Here is a 13,421-nt window from a genome sequence, read left to right as displayed (position 1 = left end):
TTTCCAAATTTCCATAGCATAAACAATAATATACAGCAAACCATCTTTGTCACATATTTATAAAGCTATAAAGAAGTTAAGTCCCATAAAAATTAAAGTGAAAAGAAAACATCAGTTTCTCCTACCCTGGTAACAAAGAGAATCTTTTGAACTTTTTTAGTTAGAACAGAAATATCAATAGGGAGGAATTTCCCAGATTACTAAGTGAGAGATGTAGAAACTACATATACAGATGAGATGCAAGGGCTATATTCATACTTGATGTAAAAATTGTGTTACTACAGAGATGCCTCTGGCATCAGCAACCCTCAAACAGGAATGTTTGGCATACCCTGCTACATGGGCCCTGAGTGCTTCATGTGGTAAATTGTTTAATAATTAATACTATCTCTATTTTTACTCAGTGTTTTATGAAATCTGTCTAGATGATATAATTAATACTGACTATGTTAATTTTCTCTGATGACTTTACACAATATTTTCATTGAAGATTGAACTGATTAAAATGATTTTGGAATGTAAGTTTGCCAAATGTCTATTGCCTATTGCAATTGACAAGTGGCTCCCCATTATTCTGTACTGTAAAAACACTATTGACTTCAAATGTTTATTAAATTGGAAACAGGCAAGTAGTAAACCAACTTGTTCCATTTTCAAAGACTGAGGTTTTAAGCATAGATGCTTTTTCTGACGTCTGTTCATGGAAGAAACTTAAAGTGAGTCCAAACACAGTGCTGATTACAATTACACAAGTAAATCAGTAGTATTCTTTCACTCTGAATTATTGTTGGATGTTTAGCTTAACTGGTTCACTGATTCTTTTCTCTGTGAATAGTAGGCAATGCCATGAAAATGGTATTGACTAACAACTTTTTCTGTTCCCTAACATAGTAGAGATAACACTTTTAAGACTGATGCATTCTGTCCTCTAAAATTCCTGCCACTGCCGGTATAAGGAGTAATACATTAATCTACCCTGACCCTGAGACTATATCCTGCTACAATGGCACTGGTGTTCTGTTGTTGTTCATAAAACTCATACAACCAGCTGCCTATACTTAATTTATTCATAATTTACATATCGGATAGCCCCTATGCAAATAGCCTGTCTATTGAAAATTTATTGGGTGAATATCCTGACCTATTTTCCTCTTGTTGCAGTTCTACAAAACAGGGTAAACATTTTAATGATTCCTCTTCAGCATCTGATGAACATATAAAATTACCTGTGGTGAATGACTTCAGAGAATTTGTTTTAGAAATGCAAAAGACCATTAAAAGTCTCAGAAATCAGGTAAGAAGATGTAATGAACAATTTTTAATCTTTAATTTTAATTTAAATCATTTTAAACTTTAAACAGCATATTTACAAAGAATATTGATCTTTCTGTGGCCTTAAATATATAGACTTCCCTTGCATTTCTCAATCCAAAATTTATCTTGTAATCTTTTGACAAAATGGAACACAGAGCATAGTGTACATATTATTGTTTATTTTTGCATATTTTGTTAATCTTATTTAAAACAAAGATTATACAGTTTGTCTTTGTTGATTTCTGTCACCAAAACCTTGTGTAAGCAATGCATTCCACGTATGTATGGAACTCTTTATGGAATTAGCTTTTTCCTTCATGCTTAGACCTGGAATTTATAGAATCTGGGTTTACGGTTTGCATCTGAGTAAAATATGTTGATTGAGTCATATCTGTGATAAACTATGCAATTGTTATGAAATAATGTGGTATGTGCCAAATTGTAATTGTAAATAATTATACCCAGGATTCAGATCTTTTTGAAAAGACTTTTACAGTGTGACATAAATTAAATCTCTTAATAATCAGATTAACTAAAGTAGCCATAATAGTAGCCACTCATAAAAGGTATTATTTATGCACAAGATATTCTACATATCAGAGAACTCCCAAAGTTGGATTTAAGGAATGAAGTTCCTTCAAAAGTAACTCCACATTAAATGTACTGGATATGTTAGTGATTTCTAAGCATATATTTGTCTGGACTGTAGTTTGACCTCCCGGTTCTCAGATGCAATTTACACCCACAGTGTGTATCTACAATCTAGGTAATTCAGCTACTCAAACTTGGAGTTGAATGACCAAAATTCAGGTACAAATTACACTGCAAAAGGAAGTTCACCAATTTGGAATTTTCACCTTATTATATCACAAGCATGTTCAGAAATAACTAACGTTATTATCTAAATATAGTTTAGGTCTAAATCAGAACTCCAGATCTGAACATCTTACAGCTTTGGACAAGTTTGGATTTGGATCTGAACTGTACAGCCATAGATAATTTGTAAATTGGAGCCCAAAACAGTATAAGTTCAGATGACTCTGGCGTATATTTTCAACCTTACTGTCATCATTCTGCATGTAAGTGTAGTTTCTAAGGATGAGTATCTATTTCCCAATAAATGTCTAAAGTTTTTTTTTTGTAATACAGAAATTGGTATGGAGGAGGTTTGGTATCATGTAAATGGACCTTCTTACCTCAAACTCTAGCAAATTAAAAATGCTGTAAGGAAGGTTTCATATTTCCATCAGTAGAAGTGGCTGCGCAATTGTTCTCCAAAATATAAACATTAATTTGGAAAAATAAAACCACTCTTGGCCATTTATAGTTTAATATTTTGTATCAATAATTACTTTTACACTCACACAAACACTGTAGCCAGTAGCAAGTTATCATCATACAATTTAAGTCATTGCATTAGTTCCTGGAGCACCCGACTAAAACCTTTTAAAAAAAAATCATCTGAACATTTAAATTTTCTCTTTAGATGGTAATCTAATCTTTATTATAAAAATACTTGTTAATAAGTACATTTTAATGTAAGTTATATAACTTTGACATGTGGCTACAATACTGAGGAAATCAGAATTATGGTGCAATTGTCATTCGCAAACCATTGTCAGGAGCAAACTACCTTTTTGAGAGAGAATACAGAATACTATGGGCTGGCCAAGCACCATTCAGCATTTCCATTCCCAAACGAGAGATTGTCTTTTGGCTGGTTCTACTACTGGTGCAATTAAGGGTTTGTCTACACTGTACAAATCTTATGGTGGTGTGTAGAGTACATACACTGCACACAGCCTACCATAGGTATAAACAGTTGATTGTGAGGCACTGCTTAGGCAAGTAGAGTACAGACATGCCAGAACCTTAGGGAATGGTAGAGAACCCCCAAGCAGTGCCTCTACCATCTACATTGCTATTTTTAGCAGTGTGGTATCCCACTGGTGGAGCCTTTCCCCATCACCGGAGCCTTTCACTGACAAGTTTCAGAGTAGCAGCCGTGTTAGTCTGTATCCGCAAAAAGAAGAACAGGAGTACTTGTGGCACCTTAGAGACTAACAAATTTATTAGAGCATAAGCTTCCGAAGAAGTGGGCTGTAGTCCACAAAAGCTTATGCTCTAATAAATGTGTTAGTCTCTAAGGTGCCACAAGTACTCCTGTTCTTCTTTTCACTGACAAGTGTACCTACACATTGCATGTGGATGCAGCATGTTTTTCACTGCAGCATGTAGCTTCACATATAGTGCTGGTATCCTACATGCCACTGCTAGTGTGGACAAGGCCTAAAAGATACCTGGATGGGCTCTAAGTTGTGCCCTTCTATCTATGGTTCCAAAGGATCATTCTGACAGCTGAGTGTTGCTGCAGTACACGGGGTCTCCAGGTACACTCCCCTGCCTTAGGTAGACAGATGAACTAGTTTTATGACTCCTTGGCATCATTAGAATGGTTACGGAAGTCAATAAGAGTGGAGAAGTTACAGATGCTTTCAAAGTGGCCATTTATTCAGTATTCTACAGCTGACTAATCTAATCTTCCATTTCCTTATGGCAGTCTTCTGAGTTTAGTTTTCTCTCTCTACATTTGTCATCTTTTTTTGTTTGATGCTCACGTGTTTGTAGGTGTGTATTTCAAGGGTAAGAAAGAAAATATGTTTGTGGTTAGTCTTCTCTTGTAGAGACTCTTTCTATATGTGCTGCTTGCCTCCAGCCTTTTAGTTTTTCAACAGTTATATTGAGTAGAGTTGACCAAAAAAGGGGAATCCCTTTCTGCATTTTTGAGGAAAAGTTTTGTCCCCAAATTGGGACAAAACATCAAAAATATAAAAAAATTAATGGAAAGGGATTTCAAGAAAAGTCCACTTAGAAAGAACCAAACTGGAATATTTTGGCTTCCCAGCTGCTCTCAGAGAATGTCCTTGTTATTTTTGCTTGTGAAATTGACACGAGCCTGCCAGTGTGGCGATCAGAGAGGTAGAAAACCCAGTCGCGTTGCCTCCCTGCCAACCCCAGAGCTTCAGGAGGCTCTGTGCCTCTCCATCACCTGGAGTTGGAAATGGGGGGGGGGAAGCAGAGTCCCCTGGCTCTGGGCTTCTCCATCCCCTGGATCTCGGGGGTGGAGAGGCAGAGCAACTGAGGGTTATGCCTCTCTATCTCCTGGAACTGGGGGGAGTCATAGCGCCCTGTGCTCTGCTGTGTTTCAGACAAAGTTTTGTTGAATCTGTAATAGATGAAGTGAAACATTTCACCACACCCAATCTCCAGTATATCTGACCAGATCAAAAATTGAGTAATCAGCCAGATGCACCCACATAAATATTGTTAGGGGATTGTATATAAGGTTAAGGACATACCGTCAGCAGGAAAAGCTTTACTTTGGTTCAATTAATCACTTACGTTTTTTCTGTCTTCAGATAAAGAAACTGGAATCACGTCTCAGTAGAACTGATTGCACTGATGAAAAGGGTAAATCGTACTCCAGCAATGAAACCTGGAAAAGAGACCCTTGTACTATGTGTGAATGCAAAGTGAGTATGCTGGAATCCATTTTCAATGTTTAAGCCATATTGTGATTTGTTTTTGAGATGCAGCTTCTGATGATGATGTACCCACAATTTTGTAGGTTCTAGTCATTATTGGTTCAATCTGTACCTGTAGTTAGTTGCTGGGGAAATTGACACCATTCAGACATCCATCTATCTAACAGTACTTACAAATCTAATAATTAGACATCTACATAATCTAATTTCCATCATTTGGCTGGTGTTAAATTGTACTTGCAGAATTGTGGGTAAAAAGGGGGAGGCCCAGAAGAAGCCTTTCCAAAAGCAGCCTTTTATAGAACGTAAAAATTGGTAAAAGATACAAAAGATACCAAAATCTTAATATTTCCCTTGTTTTTTACCTGTAGTGAAAGAAATAAAATAATGTAATGTAGGGAGAAAAAGCTTTGGCTTTGTGGGATCCCTGAACTTTAGATGATAAATCAATATATAACCTTTAAATTGTATTATTAATCATGTTTCGTCTGGTAATGCCTAAGGACTAAGCAAGAATATAGCCCCATTGTGCTAGGTGCTATACAGTAGATAAGAACTTACAGTCTAAATCAAGGGTGGGCAAACTTTTTGGCCCAAGGCGAATAGAAACTGTATGATGGGCCATGAATGCTCACAAAATTAGGGTTGGGGTGCGTGAAGGGGTGAGGGCTCTGGTTGGGGGTGTGGGCTCCAGAGTGGGCCCAGAAATGAGGAGCTCAAAGTGTGAGACAAGCTCGGGGCTGGGGCAGGGGAGTGGAGTGAGGGGTTCGGAAGGAGGGAGGGGGATCAGGGCTGGGGCAGGGGGTTGGGGCGTTGGAAGAGGCTCAAGGGTGCAAGTTCCAGGTGGCGCTTATCTCAAGCAGCTCCCGAAAGCAACGGCATGTCCCTCTCTGGCTCCTACACGAGGCATGGCTCTGCACACTGCCCCATCCGCAGGGACCGCCACTGCAGCTCACATTGGCTGCAGTTCCTGGCCAATGGGAACTGCAGGGGCGGCACTTGGGGCGGGGACATTGTGCAAAGCAGAGGCCCCTGGCTAATCCTATGCGTAGGAGCCGAAGGGGAGACCATGCTGCTGCTTCCGGGAGCCCTGTGGCGCGGTCCCTGACCCTGCTCCCCAGCTGGAGCGCCAGAGCGGCGCAAGCCCCACTCCCCAGTGGGAGATCGAGGGCCAGATTAAAACAGCTGGTGGGCTGGATCCGGCCCGCAGGCCGTAGTTTTCCCACCCCTGGTCTAAATAGGGAAGACAGACACATGGTGGGATAAAGGAGTATAACATACAAGCAGAGTTGTCAATAATATGCAGCACAAGGTCATAAAATCATAGAATCATAGGCCTGGAAAGGACCTTGAGAGGTCATCTAGTCCAGTCCCTGGCACTCATGACAGAACTAAGTATTATCTACACCATCCTTGGCAGGTATTTGTGTAACCTGTTCTTAAAAATCTCCAATGATGGAGATTCCACAACCTCCCTAGGCAGTTTATTCCAGTGTAATTAACTACCCTGACAGTTAGGAACTATTTCCTAAAGTTCAACTTAAAGTGCCCGTGGTGCAATTGAAGCCCATTGCTTTTTGTCCTATCCTCAGAGGTTAAGGAGACTAATTTTACTCCCTCCTCCTTGTAACAATCTTTTGAAAACTGTTATCAAGTTCCCTTTCAGTCTTCTCTTCTCCAGAATAAACAAAGCCAATTTTTTCAGTCTTCCCTCATAGGTCATGTTTTTTTAGACCTTTAATCATTTTTGTTGCTCTTCTCTGGACTTTCTCCAATTAGCACACATCTTTCCTGAAATGTGGCACCCAGAACTGGACACAATACTCCAATTGAGGCCTAATCAGCCCGGAGTACAGCGGAAGAATTACTTCTCGTATCTTGCTTACAACACTGCTGCTAATACATCCCAGAATGATGTTTACTTTTTTTGCAACAGTGTTATACTATTGACTCATATTTAGCTTGTGATCCACTATGACCCATAATCCTTCCTATGCAGTCATTTCCCATTTTGTATGTGTGCAACTGATTGTTCCTTTTCCAAGTGGAGTACTTTGCATTTGTCCTTATTGAATTTAATCCTATTTTCATGTTAGTTCAATGGGTTTTTTAGATGGGTTTGGTTAAGAAGTGATAAGCTAAATGGGGGTGGGGGAAATGAAAGGGGAGAGGACATTGAAGGGAAGTGTTAGTGAGAGGAGCAAGGTAGGGAAGAAGAGGGTAGGAGGGACAGGTGTGGACTGACACTGTGAGAGAGGGGAAGAAAGTATTAGAGCAAACTGCCATTAAAAAAGTTGTCATATAAGGTGCTTTCTTCTAGATTCAAATTTTAAAAACCTCAAAACAAACCATGATACATTCAGAATTTGTCCCAAAACCTTAGAAAGAATGGCTGGGAATACATTCCTGAATAATGTAAATACCATATCTCTTATTTTGTAGACAAAGCTAAATAATGTGTTAAACTGTTGTTATATTTGTGCTAATACAGGTTGGTCAGATTACCTGTTTTGTAGAATCATGTCCACCAACTGATTGCTCTACACCGGTGAAGGTCAAAGGAGTTTGCTGTCCAGTCTGTTTAAAACAAACTATTAGCAAGGAAAAGAAGCCATAAATCTCCTCTAAGAATTTAAGATGTGTCCTCTTCAAATCATAACGATGCCTGCTGATGGCAAATACAGGTAACCAGAAGCTTAAAACAACAGCAAGAAATCAAGATTTTACATGACAACATTCTAATGGTGCTGTAACAGTATAAGATGATGTATTATTTTATTATTTTCCCATAAAAAGAAAACCACAATGCAAAAATGTTGAAAGGGAAATAAACAGGTCAAGATAATTTTGTGTTAAGATTCTCAGGTTAGACAAACCGAATCTGGTGCTACTTCAAAAGGACACTGTCAAGTAGTTTTAGGCACCCAAACTGACTTACCTTAAAATGTTTACATTATAAAATCAGAACATCTCCCATTTATGAGAAATAAGCACAATAAAAATATTTACTTTTTTTTCAGTATTAGTGTGACTTGATCTGCCAATAAAGTCAGAAGAAGAAAAGCTAGAATAAAAGCTTAATAAAAACTATGTTCAGAGCTGTGCTAATACAAGGGCAATTTCTGCAAGCCATCTGTGCATTTGGATTGCTTAGTCAATTATTCCGGCATATAGACAATGAAGTAAAAACAAAAAAAATCTGTAGCATTTCAACCTCTCTTTAATTGAAGAGGAAAATGAATCAGTGTTTTACAAATTGAAGAGCATAAAATTGCTAGGGAATGAGAAACAAACATCAAGTTTCTAGGAAGGTATTAAAACAATGTGTATTACAAAAAGTGTTTGACAGTGTCCCTTGAATGTTATTCCTCACTTTAGGAAGCAGTACATGACTCATAAGTAGCATTTGATATTAAAATTAATATAATATTTTTTGTCAAAATATATGTAATTGCTTGGCTACTTTTTAGATTCATTTATTTTAAATCAGTGTAAAGTGACCATCCAAAGTCCAGTTTGCAAGCATGCTTCTCTCCATCTCAAACGTGCTCACACGTATAGTTGCTAAGGCCCTGTTTTGAAAATGTGAAAACATCACATGCCATTTTGCATACAAAGATAGCTACTGATTCATTGTACATATTGTCAGTAGACCTATGTTCCTGAGTGTATTATGGCACTGATTGTTTATGAAAAGAACAATCGAAATGAAGCATTAACCATTAATTGTGGATTGACTACTCCTTTTTACTTTTTTCTGACAAGGTATTTGAGTTTAAAGGTTTTCTCCATTTTTCAGCTAGTACATGCATACTTATAACTGAGTCCCTTTATATGACTCATGTTAAAAATGATCCTCCAGTGAACTTCACTCCTCACATAATTCATTTTTTAGCACTATAGAATATATGTCTATGTCAATGCAGTGTATGTGTTAGCACACCAATTCTTCACCTTTTTAACAGGCATATGTTATTACATTCAGTGAAAGACAACTATCATACCTCATTTTACAGTTTTGTTTTTCATTTATAGTGCATCTTCTGAAAAAATCCCTAATTTCCTACAATTCAGGGCTCAGTCCTGCAGTCCTAATGCAGAACTCCTACTGAAGTTATTGAATTCTCTGGATTCTGAGTTAATTGTTAGGATTTAGGAATCAGGGATTTAGGGATTAATGAAATCTGCACAAATGTAAACATTAAAGAGACAAAGTGGGTGAGGTAATATCTTTTACTGGACCAACTTCTGTTGGTGAGAGAGACAAGCAACATGTAAATTTGCATAGTAAATCACATTTGTGTGTAATAGCTAATCTATAGCAACAATGCCATTTCCACTATAATATTTTGGCACATAATTTCCCTGGTTAGTAGCTTTAATGTTTTATAATTTGATAACTACCTACTACGACACTGCTTTCAAACTTTGGTATATATGACAAACTTACTACAATGACTTGTTTGACAGTGTAGTAAGAGTAATATGTACATGTGTGTGGGGTGTTAAGCAAAGATGTATGTTAGAGGTACATGGGGTATTTTTAAGAATATTTCAATTGATTTTTATATATAAAGTTTTGACTTATATAACCTATTTTAATATTTTTAGAAACTGTGTGGAAAGCATGTTTGAGTATCAAATGGTATCTAGGGCTTCACATTCCATCCCCTTTTTTTGATACTCTGGTACTTTGTTCTGTTTTCTTGAGAGTCCAAATCACACAGTCACCCTGGAAGCCCTATGCACATTGAACTCCTATTGACCTACAATAAGAATTCCTCAAGAGAAAGGCTTGCAGAACCAAATCAAATATCATAATTTAAGTATGTATATGGTTATATAGACCAGTAAAAAAAAAAAGTGCTTCCAATGAGTTATTAATTTCATCCTCCCCCCACACACACATTTATATGAATTAAATATCCTTAGAATTTCAGATCATAGCAGAAGAGCTTTTCCATTTATACACTATATAACAGTACCATGTATCTCATTCCCCCGCTCCCTGCCGCAGAATAAAGTGAATATCTGTTGTTCTTTGTTCAATGTTTTCTCATACAGTATATAAAAAGATTCTGAAATAACTCGTGAAATGCTTATACCGCTGTCATCTTGAGTTATTTTACATAAACATAAAGAAAAAGCAGATCCTCACCAACAATTTTAAATGTAATAAGCAATCAAGAATTGTATAAATTTACTTTTATTACAGTGTCTGCAGATTCAGCACCGACATTAACATTTCTGAAACAGTGGCCAGTGGCTGCATGATCATTTCCTCAGTATCCACTGTGAGAATATTGCTGTAATACGTTGCAAATTGTGCATATTTATTTACTTTTTAAAACTGTTACCAAAAGCAGTCTTTGTTATTTTTATTGTAATCAGTAAATTTACCAAAGAACTGTTTGCACTGTGTAATGAATGCTTCTCAGTTGAAATAAATGGGCCACATTTCCAAATATTCTACTTGTTAATTTCTTGAAGCTGCAGTGTGTATGATTTTTATCAGTCAGACCAACGATTTCCTCGAAGAAGCTTAGTATTAACCCTCCATATCAATTAGTGGGATAAGTAAATGTCAATTTAATAAAGTTATAGATTTGTATTTAGGTGGTGAAAGTATATATTTACCATTTACTCCTTGCAGGGAGGGAGGACAGAGGTTAAAGACCGGATCAGAGAAAGAATTAGTTATTAGCAGCTAGACACTTTACAGCTTCCCAGTCTGGTCCTTTCTCAGGAAAAAAAATTGAAAGTTTTTTTGGTATTAACCTTTCTTCACTCTAAGTAAATTGCACAGAGACATTAAGGACACTTGGAGACCTCATATCACCTACCCATGCCTCATTCCCGCACAATTCCTTCAGTCTCCCTGTCACCTTCAAAATGAGAGCACTGTCACTTTCCTATCTCCCTTTTCTGCAATTAGAAGAGGTTTCCTTCCATCCCACAAATGGGTTGTCAGGCTCATACTGTTTGTTAGCAGCCGGCTGCTGCTACACCATTGAGCTTCTGTGGATGCCATGCCAGAAAGTACTGCTTCTGGCCTCTACTACAAGCGCATACCATTTTCCTTTTGTTACTTTTTGGGCTGTGGTAGAACATGCAGGAGTAAGTGTTTGTCACTGAGAAGGGCAGTTGGGGTAGAGCAGGATTAGGATTTAATGCAGACAGGAGTCATGACCCAGTCCCTCTGCTTAGCAGCCGTGGAATCAACCTCCTTTCCAGCATAGATCTTCTTAATACCTTCACCGCAAGCTTAGAGCCCTGTTCTCTCACCATAGGATATGAGTTATTGTTGAAATCAGTTTTAGTTACTCATATCTTTTGGTGAGAGACTAGTGGTCAGGGGATACTAGCCAGTCCCTAGGACCATCAACCTGGAAAATGGCCAGTTTCTTAAACATTTAGTACAATACAGGCGATGATGTTTATAAAACAACAATTTGACTAGTATACCTCCAGGAAAACACAGTATGCAATATCATGCAATAAGAAAAATTAAAGACTAATGTATTCCAGAAGCATAATTCCAAAATCTACACTGTAAGAAATATCAGTAATTGCACTCGAGTTCTGCGTTCATCAAACTTTTTTCAGTCAGCTGAAGAGATGAATTAAAGAAGCAGAAAACATAGATGGTACACTTTTCTGAGTAGTATTCCTCTGGGTGCTCTGCTTCAGGCATGCATTCACCTCGCTGTGCCTTTGGTCAGAGATGTTTGGAAGCAATGCCCATTCAGCCGACTCATGCGCCCTACACATCTTCATGCCCGGTAGTATACAGGTCTGTGTGGGTAAACCACCCTCAGTTCCTTCTCAATTGGCTTTGGCCTGAGACAGAGCATCGAGCATTCCCACTCTGCTGTGTTCATTAGATAGTAGTTAGCTATTTTGAGATTTCTCTTTATATTTTCCCCTATTTCTGGCATAATTTTTGAACATTTATTATGGGATATGACAGGATTGCCTGGCTTTAAATATTGTTCTTCCTGCCAGGAATCCTTCTTGATTAGCAATGGACACTCTAGATGTCTTAAGCACTTGCAGGATACAGCTTGAGAGTATATAGGTAAAATCTGCTCTTCATTTAAAAGCAGATCCCATAATAATAGGGAGATAAAATTCAAACTCTGCATAGTAGATGAAGCCCTGAAATCAGTTTCTGACCAGAGCACCAAGAACGCTCCTGTATGTAGTGTCCCATCTACTTCTAGATCCTGGTCACCAAGAACTTTTATGGGTAAGACTGTTGCTATCCCATCCTTTGTCGAGTCCCAGTCATCGAGAGCAACAAAGGTTCAGACAACCGTTACCCCATTCTCCTCGAGGTCTTGGTTATTGAGAGCTTCGAGGGATGAGATCTACATCTGCATCTGTGGTACCAACCATCAAAAAGAGCACAACTATTAGATCTCCTTTAAAGAAGTCTTGGTCACTGGAGACCTGAGACCCCAAGAGCAGTGTTACTGAGGCATCAGGTGTGTCCAGTACTGCGAAGATATCTAAGGCTTCTAAGAGACATGCCTCTATGAAAAAAGACCCAGTACCAAAGACCGTTTCTGCTACAGCTGATTACAGCCCTGTTAGCAGACATTCTACTACAAAGAGATCGGCACCATCTGGCTCTTTAGTATCCTTGATATTTTTTCAGCACCCCAGGCTGCTCCATGTGAGTCTACACTTGCACAGGCTCATCTTACCATGCATAATAGCCAGATATCCACCCTTGGTATTGACGTCAAACTCCATTGTTCCTCCTGTACCACAGGAGTTCCAGGACTCAAGAGACCTATTTTTACCCAGTGAACCAGTCTCCCCTCTACTGTCAGGTTCTAAACATCTCTCAGTACAGAGATCCTCTTGATCACCGATAGCACCTCGTCAAAAAACCCCAATTCATCAACTTCTACCATTCAAGGAGAGCACTTATCACCTCCCATGGAGAGATTCTGATTGTGAGACAGGGAGATCATGTTTATTCAGTGGGACTTACTCTCCTTCAACCTCCAGTCTTTTAGGATGACTGACGGTGGCTATCTCCTCCTATGCCTTATGGTCCACCACAGTGGCCTTATTGGGCCCAGAGTTCTCCCTGCAGGGAGCACAGTGATTCTCGCTCTCCCATACCTTCCCTCCCTCCTCACTAGCCAGAACCAATAGAGGACACCTTTGAAGAACAAGAGGCAAGGGCTGATAAGGAGGTAATACCTCATATGAATATTTCATTGTCATTGCTGGATGAGTCTATAATACCCCCACCATCTTCCATATCAGATGACTTCAGGCAATTCCAGGAGTTGACTGGAAGTTAATCACAGATATGCTTCAGATTTGCCCTGAGGAAGACCAGGATTCCCATCATAAACTCTTGGGCATTTTACACACCTCAGCTTCAGAATGTGTGGCATTTCCAATTAATAGGGCTTTTCTGCAGCCAGCCAAGACAATCTGTCAAACTCCCACTATGACACCCCCCTACATGCAAGTTTTCCAACAAGAAGTACTATGTCCAATCCAAAGACTCAGAATTTTTATTTATACACTGAATTCCTT

General features: G+C 38.6%; 1 protein-coding gene across 2 annotated transcripts in view; it reads left to right on the top strand.

Moving 5' to 3' along the window:
* Window positions 1–10,326, top strand: part of PXDN (peroxidasin) — a 147,733-nt gene extending 137,407 nt beyond the window's left edge. For both annotated transcript variants that reach the window (XM_054023165.1, XM_054023164.1), the window contains 3 exons: window positions 1,162–1,294; window positions 4,734–4,847; window positions 7,351–10,326. In XM_054023165.1, the coding sequence (XP_053879140.1) occupies window positions 1,162–1,294; window positions 4,734–4,847; window positions 7,351–7,476 (373 nt within the window). In that variant the 3' untranslated portion in view covers window positions 7,477–10,326. The remainder of the gene's footprint in view (window positions 1–1,161; window positions 1,295–4,733; window positions 4,848–7,350) is intronic.
* The last annotated feature ends 3,095 nt before the right edge of the window (window positions 10,327–13,421 follow it).

This window comes from Malaclemys terrapin, chromosome 3, assembly GCF_027887155.1.
Source record: "Malaclemys terrapin pileata isolate rMalTer1 chromosome 3, rMalTer1.hap1, whole genome shotgun sequence".
NCBI lineage: Eukaryota > Metazoa > Chordata > Testudines > Emydidae > Malaclemys > Malaclemys terrapin.
This window is presented reverse-complemented; position numbering and strand designations above follow the sequence as displayed.